The sequence below is a fragment of the Zonotrichia albicollis genome, chromosome 1, assembly GCF_047830755.1.
Source record: "Zonotrichia albicollis isolate bZonAlb1 chromosome 1, bZonAlb1.hap1, whole genome shotgun sequence".
Classification (NCBI taxonomy): Eukaryota; Metazoa; Chordata; class Aves; order Passeriformes; family Passerellidae; genus Zonotrichia; species Zonotrichia albicollis.
Window position 1 is genome coordinate 152690722 of NC_133819.1, and position 18206 is coordinate 152708927.

General features: G+C 46.7%; 1 protein-coding gene across 14 annotated transcripts in view; it reads left to right on the plus strand.

Annotated features, from left to right (window-relative positions):
• Window positions 1-18206, plus strand: part of ADGRB1 (adhesion G protein-coupled receptor B1) — a 293366-nt gene that overhangs the window by 217074 nt on the left and 58086 nt on the right. For 7 of the 14 annotated variants that reach the window (XM_074557880.1, XM_074557889.1, XM_074557884.1 and 4 more), the window contains 3 exons: window positions 5347-5450; window positions 6585-6680; window positions 14189-14291. In XM_074557880.1, coding sequence (XP_074413981.1) covers window positions 5347-5450; window positions 6585-6680; window positions 14189-14291 — 303 coding nt within the window. The remainder of the gene's footprint in view (window positions 1-5346; window positions 5451-6584; window positions 6681-14188; window positions 14292-18206) is intronic. The other 7 variants (XM_074557913.1, XM_074557928.1, XM_074557962.1 and 4 more) reach the window with 2 other exon arrangements.

The following is an 18206-nucleotide window of genomic DNA, read 5'->3' on the forward strand; positions in this document are numbered from 1 at the left end:
TGCATTAAGAAATACTTTGTTCTAATTGGAGCCTGTTTGACCCTGGAGCCAGAGCAGGGTAATGGAAAAAGCACAACTCAAATCGAGTCACTTTTCACAGCATTCTGCAGAAAGCCAGAGAAGGAAAGGGGAGAAATGCAGAGAATTTGAAAGGGGGAGAGAGCCGGAAAAATGCATTACGAGCAAGAAGAAAAGGCAGAATATGCCGTGGGAAATAGCCAAAGGAAAGGAGACAGAGAAGACAAAGGAGAGCAAAAATTAGAGAGAAAGGAAGAGAAGGAAAAAGAAGGAAGCAAGGTGAAATTGTAAAGGGAAGGAGGAGTGTCCTTCTGCCCTGCCAGGCAGAGCAGTGAGGTGGCAGGACAGAGAGTGGCCCCAGGCAGCAGTGCTCGTTATTTCCATCCTGGCTGATGTCATTGATTGCCTCCCTCCTCCCCTGTCATGCCTGGTGACAGAACCGCAGCCCTTGCGACTCAGAACGACCTGCTCTGTTCCCGACTGGCCCAGGGAAAAGTTTTATTTCCAGCTCCAAACAGGAACAGCTTTTTCTGTGTTTCAGGGGGTTTTTGGATGGCCCCTCTCAGCAGTTCCTCTCCAGTCCAGGCAGGTAGGGATCCTATTCCTGGCTGGTCTTCTTCAGACAACCAGGTTTTTTCCTCAGCTCTGATGCTGTGAAAATCCCATAAGGCTGTTCCTTCTCTTACCTTCACATTTTTCTGTTGGCAGATCTTTATTTTTTAAACCAATCTTGATTTTCCCATTTTTCCTTCTTTAAGGAAATTTCCCTCGCAAGGCTCAGATCCTGCAGCATCTGACCACCTTCTGTCAGGGGGTTTAATTAGTCAGAAAAAATAGAACAAATGATGATTTGTTTGCTGAACAGAGGACTGGTGGATAGAGAAAGAAGGTGGGGAGGACAAAGAAACCTTAATAACGAAGGAAGAAAACAGAATCCTAAGATATGGCGCCTAAGTCTTTAGGACTTCTTTAAGATAACAGTAAATGGCCTCAAGTTGCAGCAGGGGAGGTTTAGATTGGATATTAGGAAAAATTTCTTCATGGAAAAGGTGGTAAAGAATTGAAACAAGGAAATAGTAGAGTTACCATCCCTGGAAGTGATCAAAAAATGTGAATGTGGCAATTGAGGGAGGACATGGTTTAGTGGAGAACGTGGTGGTGGTGTTGGGTTGATGGTTGGACTTGCTGATCTTAAAGGTCTTTTCCAACCTTAATTATTTGAATATTCCCAAAGGAGCAAGCTTCTCTTCTTCCTGCAGCCAGTGATTTTTGTGGTTATCCCCCTTCCAACAAAAATCCCATCAGGGCTGGGCCCATCCTTCTTTCCTGTAGAGTGAAGGGATGAGCTTCATGGCATCTCTTCAGCAAAAGCCTTTCTTCTAGACATGGGGTTTGTGAAAATTTGTAGGACAAAGAAGGAGGTGCAGATCAGAGCCTTTCCTGTGGGATGAGGTACAGATTGAGATCAGTTATTACCCTAAAGCCTGGCTTAAGCTTGGCCAGTCATCATTTGTGTGATGCCTTGTGTAGGAGCAAACATCTGAGCTAGGAATGATCCAGTACATGTGGAAGAGCTTTAATTAGCTTCAGGATCTCTGAGAGGGTTATGGATGATGTGGGACAGTGGATGGGGAAGGCAGTGAGAGAACCTAAGGTCTTTTGAGGTGGAGGGATCTCAGGGAGGATGTGGAAATTAGAATATGTATCCCAATATAACCAGTTAGATGGTGCCTAGGCCAATTCTGACCTTCGCTGCTGGGCCAGAGGCAGCACTGCGGTGTTCACCCCAGCGATACCTTGGCTGGCGGCAGAGTGCAGCGGGGCACAAGACAGGACTCCGTTTACCTCAGGGGAGAGCTTCTGGCGATGGTGAAGAAAAGAAGGGAGCGGATTCTGCTAGAAGGTAGCCAGATGTTTATTCCATGAGTACAGATACGTCTGCACTGGGCCACTGCTGGTAACAGAATAGGGCCGCATGGTCTCATTCACATTTTAAGCTCAGGACAGGGGAAGGGGAGGGGACAGGTGAGTCACCAACCAGGTGAAGGGGCAGGGTCTCCAGGTACTAGGGTCACCTATCACATGACGCCTTGCTGGTATGTTAGCCTGATTGACAGGGCAAACTCAGCGAGGGGCGAGGGGGAAGGGAGAAGGTAAAACAGGATATTGCAACACACCACAACAGTGGAAGGGAGGGCAGCTGGGGTTGCAGTGTTGGGATTTAGGGATGCAGCCTGCTCATCTCTTAAAAACCAAGCTCCATTCCCTTGATGGTTCAGGAATGAATTACATGTCGGGCTTTCTTTGCTTTAATGGAGCTCCTCCCCCACTTTTATCCAGTTGCCCATGAAAAGTCAGTGAAATGAGACCTACTTAAATCAAATGTCACAATCGATGCTCATCCCAGGCCACCGTTTGTGCGATGTGAACTCAGATTGCCGTAAGGGGGGAGCAGGGAGAGGGAAAGGCTTGGGAAAGAGCTTGGAGGGAGCGAGCAAGGAGCCATCCATGGCTGAGTGTCTTGTGTTCCACAGCGCTTTTGTCACAACCATGCACCTCTGCCCTGGGACAGGGCTCTTGTCCACCAGGATTCTGCAGGGGGGACAAACAAAGCTGTGGCTTCCTACACATTCATCTCTGCCACACCCCACCTGACTTAATCAGAGTCCTTTCCACATTTCAATTTATAAGGAGCAAAATATGCGATATCAGCACTCACCCTGCCTGGACGATGTCCAAATTCAATTTTGTTTGATGGGAAGACAAAATCAAAGCGTTGATATCTTCATTGAAATTTATGTTTGCCTCGTTCCCAAAAACATGCTTCTAACCTTGCATGAAGATTTGGCAGGAGTAAATTCTCAGGGTGGGAGCACAGTCAGAGGAGTTGATGTAAAAAATGACAGTGACCCAAGTGTCTGTAAAGGCTTAGGGAAAGAATCCACAGGAGAGCTGAAACATCTCTTTCTTGGGAATCTCAAAGCAGAGGGAGATGCAGGAGGGTTTGGTGAGGCTCAGGTTTCTTGTTTGTAGCTGGTCTGCACCCAGTGAAGATCCCTCAGACCACCTGTTCTTCTTTTGGTGCCAGCGGGGTACTCAAGCCATTGACTGTGTGGGACATCCCACCCTTAAGGGGAAGGAAGCACCCAAAATTTTTGATCAAAAGGAATGGCAGAAGACAGAGGGATCCCAAGATTTATAAGTGAATTACAAACAGAAATTGTTATTAGTCCCTGATCTGGTGCCAGCACATGGTAGTGAGTTTTGGATAAAGGGGTAGAGTGAAAGGGGAAAAGGAGATGGATTAAAGAGGGGGAGAGACAAACAAAGGAGAAGCAAGGAAAGGGAAAAATAGAAATCACCAATGCTGGCTCCAGGTTGATCCAGCTGATGGGGTGTCCAGGGTCCTGGGGTGCCCATGAGCCCAGGGAGTACCTTTTTATAGATCAGTTTTCTCTGGAGATAAGTCTCTCTTTCCATGCAAATCAGTTGTCATGGACAGCCTGTTCTTGTAGACCTTTCTGGAACTGGGTTGGAGCTTTCAGGGATTTTGGGTGGTCTTGATCCATCCTATAATCCATGCCCATTTCTCAACCTCATTCCTGTGCCTGCACTTTGCTGAATTGTGCTAATCTCCAGGTGCCAAAACAAGGATTTTTCTTCCCAGAAAAGTGCTGCCCTACCTGTGCATGGCCCCTTCTGCAGCCACACCTTTTTCTTCAGTGTTTTATTACCAACAATTCTTGGTTGACTCCACGACCATCCATCTTTGAGACATTCACGTTAGTCCCCTTATTTTCTAGGCTTTTACAGTGTGTCACTAAATTTTGGAAGTTCTTGTTCCATCCTTCCTGACAGTTCCTTTGAGTGGTGAAAATTCTGTTCCTCATTAATTCCCCTCAGCTGTGAGAGGTGTCCTTGTTCAAAATAAACAAATAAGGAAGGTTTTCCCAAGCCCTCAAAAATTCAGGGACAATTCAGCTCTGACCTCTGTGTACCAGGATTGTTCACACAACCGTGTTGTGACTGTGGGCATTGAGTAAGTGGACACAGGTTTGGTTTGTCCATGTTCTGAACTGGCCAGGCTCCATTTAAACCCAGCACTGAGCCCTGCCTGATGTATTTCACTTCACAGAAGGCTCAGTAGCCTGGAACAGAGCTGCTGTAGCCTCAGCTCCATGGCACCCCTCTGGCTGGAGGTTCAGGCTGAGCAGCCTCATGCCTGCCAAAAAAAACGGTGCAGTCAAGTCCTTAGAGGACTGCCTGTTTCATTCCCAAATCCATGCATAATTTTCTTTTCTTTTTTTATTTTATCTCCTGTGCTAAGCCCTTGCTGTGTCAGAAGCCATCTCATCTCCATGAGTGAAGTGCGAGGCGCTGGTGCTGTGCCAGTCTAATGACAAACCTTGACTGGGCTCCCTGTCCTCTGCAAACGGTGTGACCCCAAACAGAGGGTTCTTGGGTGTCTGTTCTGTGCCTCTCTCTGCCTTCCTGCCAACAGGGATCACTGATGTGGAAATAAGAAACGTGCCAGGGGGAAAAAAAAAATGCCTGCAGCAGAGAAAGCCAAGTGGGATTGAGCTCCTCGCTCTGAGCTGGGGACAGGGCGAGTTCAATGATATCTGTGTGGCAGATGTTGGGTAGTTACAGTCACAGGATGCTCAGAAAGCTCCATTAGAGAGGTTACAGCATGTGTTTGCTCTTTATATTGCAAGAGCTGATGTTCTTTTGTATTCAGTCAGAAAAAAAGAGCCATTCCACACCAGGTTTTCCAGCCTGTGTGATCCCCTTTCTATGAGAAAATGCCTTGTGCAGTGGTGTAAGAGCAGTGAATTGATGGATAGTGGATCCCTGGGGAGGATGCACATCTTGTTTTTCCTCCCCTTGCTTCATTTCATCCTTTTCCAGATGAATGTTTGTGGTTGGTGGAAAATTTTCACCTTCTCTTCATCCTCCACCCTTCATCACCGCCGTCCCAGAAGAGCTCGTTTGTAATTGTTCTGTTATTGCTTCATTAATTATCTTCTCACTTTCACTGGATATGCAGAGCCTGATCCTCCTCTCATAACACCTTTCACATGCCTGCCTTCCATGGATATCAGAATTGTTTCCCAGGTTTGACACTGGTTTGTGGGAGCAGAATCAGGTCCAAAAAAAAGCAAAAAGGCTGGGTCAGGCTGAAACAGATCCTGGTCTCCTTCCCTGTTTGTTTGTGATGTGAAGGTCAGCTGAGTGGGCACACCAACAAATAGGAAAGTTCTTGCCATGGAATTTTCTTGGTAGAACTGGCTGAACTTACTTTTTAATGTCTCACTTTCTCTCTTTCAGAACATGGAAAAGGTGCTGGTCCCTTCTGTCACGTTAATTGTAGGCTGTGGAGTATCCTCGCTGACACTTTTGCTGTTGATTATCATTTATGTCTCTGTTTGGAGGTATGGCTTTCATTTTCTCTTCTCTTCTTTTTGGGGAAAATAATTGTCTTTTTGACCTACATGGATCCTGGAATGTTTGCTCTGTGGTTTTGGGTGCCTGGTGCTTGAGGAGGAACTGTTTGGGAATGAGTGGGCCCTGCAGAAAGTCATCCTGGTGGCTTAGCTGGCATTATTCTCTCCTTTCAGTGCCAGAGAAATTAGCAGAGTGAAATTAGTGCCATGCCCTCATGTAGGGACATTGTTCCATTTCCAAAAGCCTCGTGCTGGTTTTGATGCCTTTGTGTACCCCAGGAAACCTTGTCAGAGGCGAGGTGGACACACACAGCCTCTCTTGGCAGGCAGATGCTGCTGCAAGGGAATTCTTTGGGAACATCCAAACCTCCGTGACCTGCCATGAAAACATCTGGCCTGAAGAACTGGCAGAACTTTTCAGGAGCTTAAGGATGTTAAACCTTAAATCACCTAAATAACTCCCCAAACTTTTAGCTACTTTTTGCCTTCAGGTGCATATGGGATCCCTCAGTACATCCCATTGCTGACAGCTCCTGTACACAGGTCAGGTGGAACCTAAAATTGTGTCATTTATGGAGGCTGAAGGGATTTTGAAGCAAAGCTTTAATGAACAATTGGCCCATGCCCCTGTTAGATGCATTCTGGTGACTCTTAAGCTGGAGGACCTGAGGTGTGCAAGGGATTTTCTCCCTGTATTGCCTTGAACAAGGTCAGAGTTTATCCTGTGAGATCCATGTCTCTCCTAAATCCATGGCAAACACGCTGAGACCTTCATGGCTCGAGGCCAAGCAAAGACAAATCAGAACCAGGTGAATATCTGTGAAATCCAAATGGAGTGGCTGCAGGGAGTACAGCTGGGTATTACTGGAGATCCTTTTGGGAGAAGGGATCAATGTGAGGCTCTTATTTTGTGCAGTGCTTCTTCTCAGCAGGAAGGAAAGGGTAAATTCCATTTAGAGGTTGAACTGAGATAACTTTTTCCTGCGCTTTGGTAGAGGAAGGAAACAAAAGAGTAAAAACTGAGCAAAAAAATGCATCTTTGTTTTTTGTTGATACTGTGACAGTGCATAGTGGCTGGTTAATTTTGGCAGCTGAAGACTGATCATGATAACGTTTATCTAGAACTCAGGTTTTTCCGTGCCTGGGGTATCATTGGATGTGCTCAAGTCCTTGTCCTCTCCTGCTTTTCCTCAGGCTGGGCGGCACTGAGCAGCGCCGGTAGGTGACTTGCTGGGGTCACTGGTGTCAGGATCAAGTGGAAAGTCAGGCTAGAAGATTAAAGAGCAAGCGTTCGAGCCTCACCCTCTCTTTCCTATCAGAAACAGGGTCAGGATCTGAAGCCCAAGCTCAGACATGAGGCTGAATCAGTTTGGAGCATGCCAGAGCCATTTTGGAATAACATGATGCATTTTTTTCCAGGACTGTGCTCCCCTCCCTACCCTTCCAATATTTGCTGTTATTGAGGACAGTAAATTGCCTGACCTGTTTCAAATGTGTTCTGTTTAATTTCTCATTCCACTCTTTGCCTTATGCCTATGGCCAAAACGATCAGCAGGAATGGGAGGACACGTTTAAGGGAGGCTTGAATGGGTATTTCTGAGCTAGCCAAGGATGGACATGCATTTCCAAGTGATCCTGAGACCAGCTATATCTTGATTGGAGGGCTCTCTATCCTGAGTCTCTCTTTGTAAATATTTGTAAAGCATGAATGAATGATCTCTAGAATTTCTCTTTGGTGCGCTGAGTTTGTTCCATTTCTTCTCTGTAGATCATGTTTTCATGTTTTCCAAACTTCACAGCATTCCCGTGGCTGAGCCCTGAGTGCTCTGTGTGTCCTTTTTATTTTAGGCATAGCTGCTGGACGTGAATGTGCTTTCCTATTAATGGCCTCAGGAACTTTGTATCCAACATTATCTCCTGGCTCCCACTTTGTTTTGCCCTAAATGTTGTATATTCTGATAGACAGCAGCTGGAGGAGTGCTTAGAAATGGAATCAGCAGTATTATTGTCTCCAAAACACAGGAGCAGTATCAAAGTGGTTCTTTTCCACCGTGCTGGAGAGAAACTCCTCATGTCCTGGCTGCCTGATCTGGTGTGGAGAGCACTCACCAGAGCTCAGCTGTTTTGTGGAGCTTTGGCCGGAAAATTTCCCATTCAGAACTCTGGACAAAGGCATCTGGAGCATGCATCCATAGACCCAGCTTGAGTATGAAACACTTCTGATGAATAAGCTTGCTCAGGCTGACAATCTGGAAGCTTTCCCAGAATTTTGCCCAGCTAGGGTTTGTTTGTGTAAATGGGAACCAGAAAAGAAGGAAGGGCGAGAAAGAGGGAGAGGAACACGGCGAAGAAAAGAGGGGCAGGAGCAACAGGGAGGTGATCCCAGCTACATATCAGGGAGGAAATGAATTTCCCCTCCACTCCCCATTCAAAACCCCCAAATAAAGGCTGCTCCTTGGTGGCACCTACTCAGCCACTGGCATGAATGGCACGAGCGTTTTTTGAGGCAAGTGATCCCTTCAGACGCGGCCAACTTGGCACGGCCCCGTTGGAAACTGGAAGTTGTTTCTGTTCGAGGGCTGTTGGTGGCCTGTTGGTGGCCTCACTCCAGTTCCCAGCAGACAGATGGCTGCAAAAAATCCCTGCTGCAGATGGTGCATCTCTGGTCTTATTAGCAGGCTCGACAGAGGGGTCAGTGACACAGTGGGCCACAGAAGTGGAGTGACCTTGTTCTATCCATGCACTGCCTGTCCTGGTCACAGCTGGAGGCACAATCCGTGTGTGAGCCACGTGCTCCAGCACCCGTGTGGGAAAAAATTGAGAGAAAAAATTGAGAACTGGTGTAGAAATGAAGAACTGGGGGGAAAACCCAACCACTCAGGGGTCAGAGCAGGTGAAATGACACCTCTTTTCAAGCAGCTCCTTGACACACTGGCATTTCAGGAGTGCCCCGATGTGTTTTCCATCCCTGAATTCATTGCAGCTCTACAGCCTCTGGAGTCAGTGACCTTTCCATAGCATGGGATCGATCCCTGCTATTGAGCAGCACATCCACCAGCCCATCAGCATGTGGGACAGGGCAGAGCTCTGTCCCTGGCAGCAGCTGGGTGAGTGCTGCATCACTGCAAGAGAGCAGCCCCAGCTTTCCTCACTCCTGAGGATTGATTGAGTGGCTGTCAATGAGCTCTCTCGGGGCTGTTAAGGCTTGCTTTGCTTTAAACCCAGGAACTCTGCCTGTGCTGGGGATGCTGAGGCACTCCTGGCCCTGGTGGGAGGTGGCAGGGATGAGTAAGTGGCTGTGTGGAGAGGGATGTGTGTACACACGGTGAGAAAGCAGCGGTGACTCAGTGTTTGTGGAGAGGAGAGGAGTCTAATGGGGGCAGAGAAACAGACTGTGGGCTTTTCCCACCTTTTCCATCTGTCTCAGCTGGTGCAGGGCTTCACACAGCGTGTGGGGATCCTCACTGCTGACCAGTGACAGGACCTAAGGGAATGGCTGGAGCTGTGTCAGGAGGGTTGGGTTGTGTATCAGGAAATAATTCTTAGTTCAGAGGGTGGTTTAGCACTGAAACAGGCTCCCCTGGGAATGGTCACAGCGCCAAATATGCCAGAGCTCAAGGAGTGTTTGGACACTCTCTCAGGCACAGAGTGGGATTGTTGGGATGTCCTGTGCAGGGCCAGGAGTTGGGTTTGCTGATCCTTTTGGGTCCCTTCCAACTCAGGATATTCTGTGATTGTAGGACACAGGCTAGAGCAGAAGTCCCTAAATTAGCAGTGATTTTCCCCCAGTTTTGTGGCTGAGTACAGCATATTTTGATAAGTAGACAGAATCCATGTATCAGTAGAGGTGTAGCAAGGCAACACCCTGCAGTAGCTCTGTCTTTGCTGCAGATGTGGTTTTGGGCAAAACCCATCAAGTTCTATGTTTTTTTTTCCCCTCTGATACAAATGCCTGATTTCTTTGGCCAGAGGGTCTGGAGGTGAATGGTGATTTCTTTCTTTGGAGCATCCTGCACTAGAGAAGAGGAAATGGAAGGGAAAAAAGCAAGCGTGGCAGGAGGTCTTCTTAGCATTCTGACTGAGCAGAAACTTAACAAGGAAATGTTTGGAATCCAGGTCAGGCTACCAAGCAGGACTCTGGAAGAATTGCCCAGGAATGCAGGATTGAATTAGATTGGTCAGAGCTCAGCTGAGTTTGAAAATGGTCAGGGATGTGAAAGGCTTCAGGAGTGGGTTCTGGAGGTACATCAGCATCAGAGGATTTCCCAGGAAATGGTGTTTAGTGGGACAAGCAGCCTGATGGATAAGGAAGTTGAAAAGGTGAAGAAAAATGTCATGGTTTGAGCCTGGCACAGAGCCAGTGCCCCCCATGAAAATGCCTTCACCCTGGTGTCTGCTGTGAGATGTGACCAGGAATAAGCAAAACAGGCTTTAGCTTAAACATAAAGAACACTTTATTACCTAAACTACAGGAAAATAGGGAAAGACTATAAGGAAAAGAAAAAAAAAATTGAAAACCTTACAAAATCTACTTTCCCCCCTCCCCACTACCTGACTTTCCCAATCCGATACATTCTCCCAAATCATCAACTGCCCAGCCTTGGCCCCACACTTTAGTATACTCAAACTGCAGTTCATGAAGAGGAAAGGAGTCCTTCTTGTTCCATAGGCTTCCCCTGGAAACACACTGAAACCTCGTGTGCTTCCCTGTCACTTCGGCACCGCCCGGAAAAAGTCCTTTTGCCGCTTGTGACATCTTCCTTCCATGCCCAGTGCTCTCACCACTGACGCATGGACAGAGCTGCTCTTAGGGTTGTCTTTCAAGGATGCCTTGTCTCACTCCAAAAAGGCACAGTCTCTGCTTTGGGACATCTGTCCCCCCCATATTTTTCCAACCCCCTGGGGCCGGGGGGTCCTCACGAAGAACCCTCCTGGTTTTGAGCCACTGCGTCCCCCTAAGTGCAGTCTGTGTCACAGGAACAACTGAGTCCATAGCCACGAGAAAAGTCCAGCCAAAAGGCCACTCCAAATCATCTCTTCCCATTCAATCATCTCCACGTCCTTCGGGCCAGGTCCTTGTCTCATCTCATCTCTTATCTCCCTTCTTATTCAGCTTCGAGGAGGATTAGCATTTTTGCAAGGCCCCAATCATGAAAGAAAGGGTTAAAAGTTTTCAGTCTCTGTCTATCTCAGAATGCTGGTACTCCCACAGGTGCTGCTGCTCCGCCGGCCAGGCTGCACTCTTCCCTCCCCTTTCTCCTCCCGGGCTGGCTGCTATCACATTCAGACGCCGGCTCTCCTCTCTCTCCCTCCGGGGGGGGGAATGACTGCCCGATGTCTCTTGGGGCTCCTCCACCCTTCCATCCTTGAGAGCTTTCTCACCCCCATCTCTGTCCAGGCCCCGGGCCTACCGCATGGCTGCTCCTCCCCCGCCTAGCAGCAAGGCTGGACAGGGGAGGGTGATCTGACCTCTTCGAAGCGACGTCCCAAGAGAGAGTGCCAAGGCCAGTGCCCTGCTTTTTAACCCCTGTGTATTCTCAGAGGTGTGTCCAAACCCCACTGGCTACACCAGGTGCCAGTCTCAAACCCAAAACCTTCATTGGTTTGACCACAGCTTCCCAGAATTCCCACTTCTTCCTGGTCAAACCACCACAGTACCCAGTGCCTTTTTGCTGTGTTCTTCTGACAAGGCTGACTCCCAGGCATCCAAATTCCTCCACAGAGGCAGAATCCAGGGGAGAAAATGCTCCCCAGTGCCAAGAAAAAGAGAGACAAGGACTGTTTAAGGTATCTGGGAGTTTGCAAATCCATGGGATGCATTGAGGGAGATGTTTGGTGTGACTGTGGCGCCACTCTCTGTCACCTGGGGAGCTTCCTGAAGGCTGGAAGAAGGCAAATGTTCCCCCCACCTTAGAAAGGGCAAGGAGGAGGATCCAGAGAACAACTGACCAGTCTGCCCACATGGCCCCTGGGATGATGAAAGAGCAAGTAGCTCTAAAGGTTATTTCCAGGCAAAATGATGGACAGGGAAGCAATTGGGAACAACAGTGAGGATTTGTGGAGGACAGGTTGTGCCTGGCTGCCCTGTTTTCCTTTTGGGATGGGATGACTACTGATATGGACAGTGGGGAGAAGCAGCTGGTGTGGATTTTGACATTACCAAGGCCATTAACACAGTGTCCAAATGCATTTTTGTATCCAGATCATGGGATTATGCACTGGATTGGTGGCTTTATATCTGGATGAAATTCCTGCAGGATTTCAGGGTAGTGGTCAGAGGTTTGAGGCTAATCAAGAGCTGGTCAGGGTTGGTAGAGTGGCCAATATTATTTAATGTCTTCTTTAACAACCTGCACACTCCTGGAAAAGGTGTCCAGTGTTGGATCCCCCCAATAGCAGAGATACCAGCACATCCCAAGTTGATGCTGAGGGAGTTGCACAATGTCAAAGGAGGCAAAGGGAACAAACTTGGAGAAGAGGAGGCTGTTAAAGAACAGTCATGGAGAAGCCAAACAACTTGCAGAGGTAGGCAGGGAAAGGTCTAGAGGCACCAGCTGCAGCAGGAAAAGACCCAGCTGGATATAAAGCAAAATAATCCTTCACCAGGAGAGCAGTTAAGTTAAGCAGTTTAGTGCTGTAATAAGTCAGCCAAGAGAGGTGGTAGCATTCCTGTTCCTGGTGATTTTCAAATCTCAGTCAGATGAGACCCTGAGAAACCTGATCTGACTTTGAAATCAGTCCTTTTTTTGGGCATAGCATTGAACTGGGAACTTGAGAGGATTTTTTTCCCCCCAACCTAAATTATTCTGATTTGTTTCATTGCCAACCCACATCTTGTTCTTTGGAGGTTCAGGGATCTGGAGAACAAGATAAATTCTCAGGGTGTGAAGGGAAACAGGGAAAAAGGAGAGTTGATTTATGGGGTCTTAAGGAGGAAAAAGTCTTAAGACAGCTGGATTATCTCCCCTTACATTAAAATGCAGATTAATGGTCAAGTAATTTCTTACCTTTTTCTGACCAGTGGAGACTTCAGATGTTCATGCTAATAGCAGTGGGATCATAGTGCTGCTACACAGATTTATTACATCTCCTTCCCACCAGGACAGAGTCCAAATCTCTGTTTCTGCCCCACAGAAGCTCCTGACTGGAGATTTGAGCTTTTACTTCACACAATCAAAGCATGAAAAGATTGAGGTCTCCAGTCACAAATGGAGCAGGGTTCAGGTGGTGCCCAGCACTATATGGAGCCCAGTGAGATCAGGAAATTTGAGCTCAGCTTGGCTGTGGAAGGAACCAGAAGCTCATTTTGCAGCCTGTCAACCCAGTTTCTTGCTGAGGAGGGATCCTACATTTTGCAGCCTGTTCTGGGGCTGGGAGTGTTTCAGGGAGAACTTCCTATAAACCAGATTTCCAGCAGATTAAGTAGGAGTTAATGCTACCTTTGCTTTTTCTTTTTTTTTTTTTTTTTTTTTTGCATCCAGAAAAGCATATCTTCACCATACATGTTTGTCTGAAGGTACAGCTCAAGGGGAAGTTGAAAAATCAAAGTTTTACAGCCGTCATTAGGTATAAAGCACAGATTTACCCTTGGCAGAACACACACATGTGCAGCAAAGCTATCCTGCCCTCCTCATCAGAAACTCAAAACTCTGCAGCCAAGGCACGACCAACTCACTCTGGCTAAAATTAATTAATGAAATTAAATTCCCAACATAAATAGTTGATGTGCTAGAATATAGGAAATAATCCTGCATTAGCCTCCAGGGATGAGCTGGTTGATTAATACATCTGTTTCTAATTTATATAAGCATCAGCATCTCCTCTTCACTCATCTGGCATTCAGGCCGGGCACTTGCAGCATCTTTGAGATAATTCACGTGTGTGAACGTTGGTGTGGTCACAGATCTTGAGTCAGTCCTTGAGGACTTGCACCTTTGCAGTTCCCTTTTCGTTTTATCGGGTACATAAAAGTGCCTTCAAAGAAATTTCCCTCCCTGGCCAGTGGTTTGAATTAATTGTGGTGCACTTACCTCGGCAGCGAGCCTGGTGCTGTGCTGCAAATCAGAAATGACAAGTAGCTGGCTCCTGCAAGGTGCTGAAGGCAGCAGCAGCTCCCAGACTGCTGTCCCTGATATCCCAAACCCACAGCTGCAGTTACATATTTGGCCTAGTTTGGAGAAGTGGTGCCAAAAAAAAAAAAAAAAGAAAAATAATTAAATATATAAATAAAAATATAAAAGCCAGAAATGCTTCTCAATGCTTCTCACCCCAGGAGGGGTTGTTAGGCTGAAGGAAGTGGAATGCTGAATCACACACACTTTGTTGTCAAGGTGCATGTGTTTGTACTCTGCTTCCATCGCCAGCATGCCTGTGGCTCTTGGTTGGGAATCTTTTCCGTGTGTCGCCTGTTTGTTTTCTTTCAAGCTCCTTTTCAAGCCCCCGTTTCAAGTAGGCAGAGCTGAAGAAGATTTGCAGCACTCTACTGTTTTAGGAGGGGCTCAGGCTAGGCTGGCCCCTCGTTTGTTGGCTCCTAACTCCAGCTTTGATGGGGATGATGGAGACATCTGCTCCCCCTCCCTTCCCCTCCTCATTCTTGTCTGTCCAGCGCATAAAATCTTCAGGAAATTGGCAATTCTGTAGAGCCTGGCCTGGATTGCTGCTTTCCAGAGGTCATCCAGGGCAGGCTGTGACAGGGTGGGTCTCCCTCCCCTCTTCTCTCGCTGCAGGTACATCCGCTCGGAGCGCTCCGTCATCCTCATCAACTTCTGCCTCTCCATCATCTCCTCCAACGCCCTCATCCTCATCGGGCAGACCCAGACCCGGAATAAGGTAAGGGATCCACTGGGGCTTTGTTTATTTGTTTGCTTTCCCCCTGATTTAGCACTGAAATGATCCATTCAGGCAGCGCTTCCTCATTTTTCCTCCATCTGTTAATTAGCGACATGTCAAAGACACGGCTAAATGGCAGATTTCAATTTTCTCTCTCGCTCTCTCTTTGATAATTTGTCAGCATCCTCAGGGCTTTGATTAAAACCAATGTGATATTTTTGAATATCTGCCTAGAGTAGCTGGCACATGGCACGGTGAAGAAGCATGGTGATTTGCAAGGCTTTAACCATTTTATTTTCAAAAAAATTACAAAGACAGATTGAGAAAAGGCTTTTAAAAAAACCCCAAACAAACAACCTCTCAGCTTTACATTTATTTCTCCGGCAGTTTTTATACTCTGAGCTGAAAGTACTTGGCAGATGTTAATGAACACAGGCACAAAACTGTCCAACCTTTTTTTTGGGGATCTTTGGGAAAGCATTGCCAGATGCACCATGAGCACTGCAGGGCCTCGAGGGACTCGGAGCAGATCCCAGAGTGACTCCAGCAGCCCAGGCAAGACCCAGTGTGGTTTTCCAAGCCATGAGCACTGGTTGCTCTCTTCCCACAGACCCAGCTGGAGAGGCATGTGTTACCTCCATGATTTTTCTCCAGCTCAAGCACTTTCAGGTTCCCTGTTGATGTCTGGCATGACAAATCACAGCTCACCATTAGTATTTTCCCCTTGGTAAATTTTGCCCTCTTCCCAAATGCTCTGACCATCATAGCTCTGTTGAGCCAAAAAACGTGAATCAAGACGCCTCCTCCATTCTTTCTGCTGCCAAAATCACAATCAGAAGTGAAAAATTAGTTATTGCTTAACAGGAACCAGTGACCAGCTGGGTTTTTTGAGCCCCTGCTTTGGCAGCATGAGCGTGGTGTCACTTTTAGAAGCATATCAGGAATAAAATCTTCCCTGTGAGGGTGGTGAGGCACTGGAACAGATTGCACAGAAAAATTGTGGGTGCCCCAACACTGAAAGTGTTCAAGGCAAGGTTGGACAGAGCTTTGAGCACAGAGAAAATCTTCCTGCCTATGGCAGGGGGTTGGAATGAGATGATGTTTAAGGTCCCTACCAAAACTCAACCCATTCCATGATTTTATGATTACTGCAGAGAGATTGAAGGATTTAGTGAATCAGGGACTCATTTCTATGGAAGGCCCTTTGGATTAGGGTTTAGGTTGTTTTAGGAAAAGCTTTCCAGCTGCTGGAGCCCTGTGTGTGTGCAGAAAAGTGTGGAAACAAGCAGCCAGCTCTGCTCCTGCCACAAAGTGCCCTTCAGAAACTCCTTCTCAAAGCAGAGTTATCTTCCATGGTTGACAGGAGGTGGAAAGAGGAAGACCCAAGCTCCTATTTTCCTTAGTTGTGTTTTCTGCCACACCAAACATATGCTGGGAGCTTCTTCCCATGGGATGAAGCACTGAGGGATGCTCAACAGGACCAACCACAGCTGGACCTCGTCTTTGGTGGTTCTTCTTCACCTCAGGACAGGAGCTGGATGTGTTCCTCCTCTCCCACCTCCTCCAGAGCACAGTTATGAACCCAGGTTCTCCCTGGTGGATTTTTTTGTCCTGTGACTCTGGGAGTTCACTGTTGGGAGCTGTTGGTGGGGATTCAAAGCTCCCGGCAGCGATGGCAGGAGGCAGATTAGCTCTTTGCACATCCATATGCATGAAACCCCAGAAATAGAAAGGTTATTCTTGGATTTCCTCTCAGCCATCTAGTAAACAGTCTCTGGCAGGCAACAGAGAGAGAAAACTATGCAGAGGAGAGACGAAGGAGTGTAAATTAAGATTTTATTCACATTCAATTATCAATAATAGAGTGCCTTAAAATGTTGGTGATTTATAATTGCGGCTTCTCCGGGAGGTTTCTGCGGTATCGGCTTCCCTGGAAATGTCAAATTCTCCCTGGATTTTCATCCGTGTAACCTCAAAGGCAAGATTCCACGCCTGGATTTGCTAAGCTTTTTGAAGATGAAAGGCCTGGGAAAAGGCTAAAAAAAAAAAATTACAGTCAGCAATCTGGGGATACAAAGGGAAGGGATGCTGCAGGAAGTGGCCGTGTCTCCAAGGCTTGTGCTGGAAGGGAACAGATTTCTCCTCTTAAAGGAAAACAAGGACTAATGGCCTTGACAGACTGACAGGCTCTGCTGGATCTTGGAACATCATATCCCTGTGCTTAGCCCTTCATGGGGATGTTTGGTTTTCACCACAAGGAAGGGAAAACCTGCAGCAGAGGTTGCAGAAGCAAATATTTGCCTGCCTATCAGTTGGCCAAGTTCATTTGAGGCGATGAGTTCATCCTGGTCCAGCTGAGATGTGCGTGTTTCTTTTGTCTTCCCCTCCTCTCTTCTTCCCTTTTTGTCAAAGCTACTCATTTGAGAAAAAAAAAAGAAAAAAACCAAACCCAAATGTATCTCTGTGTAAAATTGTATAAAATTGTATAGCAATGCTTTTCTCTCCCCTTTACAAGGAAGAGCTTGTTGGTTTGAAACAAAATCAAAAAGGCAATGTGAGCAGTGTTGTACCTGATATCAGTCAAAAGAAAAAAAAGGGTTATAAAATATCAATCTCTTGAAATCCATTCCAGAAAGCATCCTCTGTTTGTAGCTGTTTCATATAGGATTTGTAAGCTGATGAATAGGAACCACCTTTTTTTAGGATTCTTGTAAAATGTGAAAATTACTGGACATTATCATATTGAGCTGTGTTATTTGTGCTGAACTGACATCCTGAATCCACTTTTAAGCAGAATATGGAGGGATTTGGTGTCAAATGCAAAAATGCAAATCTGGAACAAAAAAAAGACAGTTCCTATCTCAGAGAACACACGGTCTTGCTTTTGTTCACAGCCTCTGATAACATCGGGTGGTGCCAGTGGATGAATCGAGAGCAATCCAATAAAATAATGATAAAAGCCACTCTGTGCATGAGAGCTGTGGCTTGAAAGATGCTGGTAGTTGAAAAAAGAGGAAAAAGAGAAAAGTTCATTGACCATAAAACCAAGTCCATGTTTCCCCATGTAACTCAAAGCAGAGAAATTCTTGATTATAAACCTCCCCCAAATGCCTGAAGCCATATATTTTTTCCATCCGTAGTCACTTTTAAAATCTATTTGCTCTCCCTTCTCCTCAGGAGCCAGTGGAATTTCTTCCCATCACTTTCTTCTCGAGTACATTGATTCACAGTTTTCAGCTCCCAGATGGGGGGAGAACTGGCTGAGTGAAACAGAGCGGCACCAATTTGCACCAGTGAAAGATTTGGCCTTGCTGAGTTAAAACAAAGACGAGCTTGTCAGCTTTCCAGTCCATCTCCCTGGCACTCTGGGATTGTTCTTCATAATGCATTTGCCAGTTCTTTCCCCAGTTTAATTTTAAATGGCTTAAGCTGCTTGCATTTCCCCTGTGAGATTTCCCCACCAAGTAGTAGAGCTCACCATTATGAAATTCTTTCTAATCTAGGGGGGAGTTGCTTGCTTTTTTTTTTTTTTTGTCTTTTTTTTTTGTTTGTTTCCTGTCTGCTGGTAGTTATGTGCTCTTGAACAACTGTACCCTCATGTTTGCAGTGCTTTCCCAGCCCCTGGCAGCCGTGGTTTCACCCAGCTCTCACAGCTTAACTCTTTCACTCAGCCCTGTTGTTCTGGCAGGGGCACCATCCAAATTACCTTCCTCAGATTTCATTTCCATGGCTGGGCTGCCAGGGACGTGGTGCTTTGCAAACCTTTTGAGCTGAGATTAGTGCACTGTTTACTAACTACTCCGTCCCCCCTGCCTTGTACGGATCATGGCAATAGTATGGATGTTTTGGAAATTGAATATATCCTGCTGAAGCCAAGAAAGCAACAGGATGGGATGTGTGCTCAAACTTCTAGTG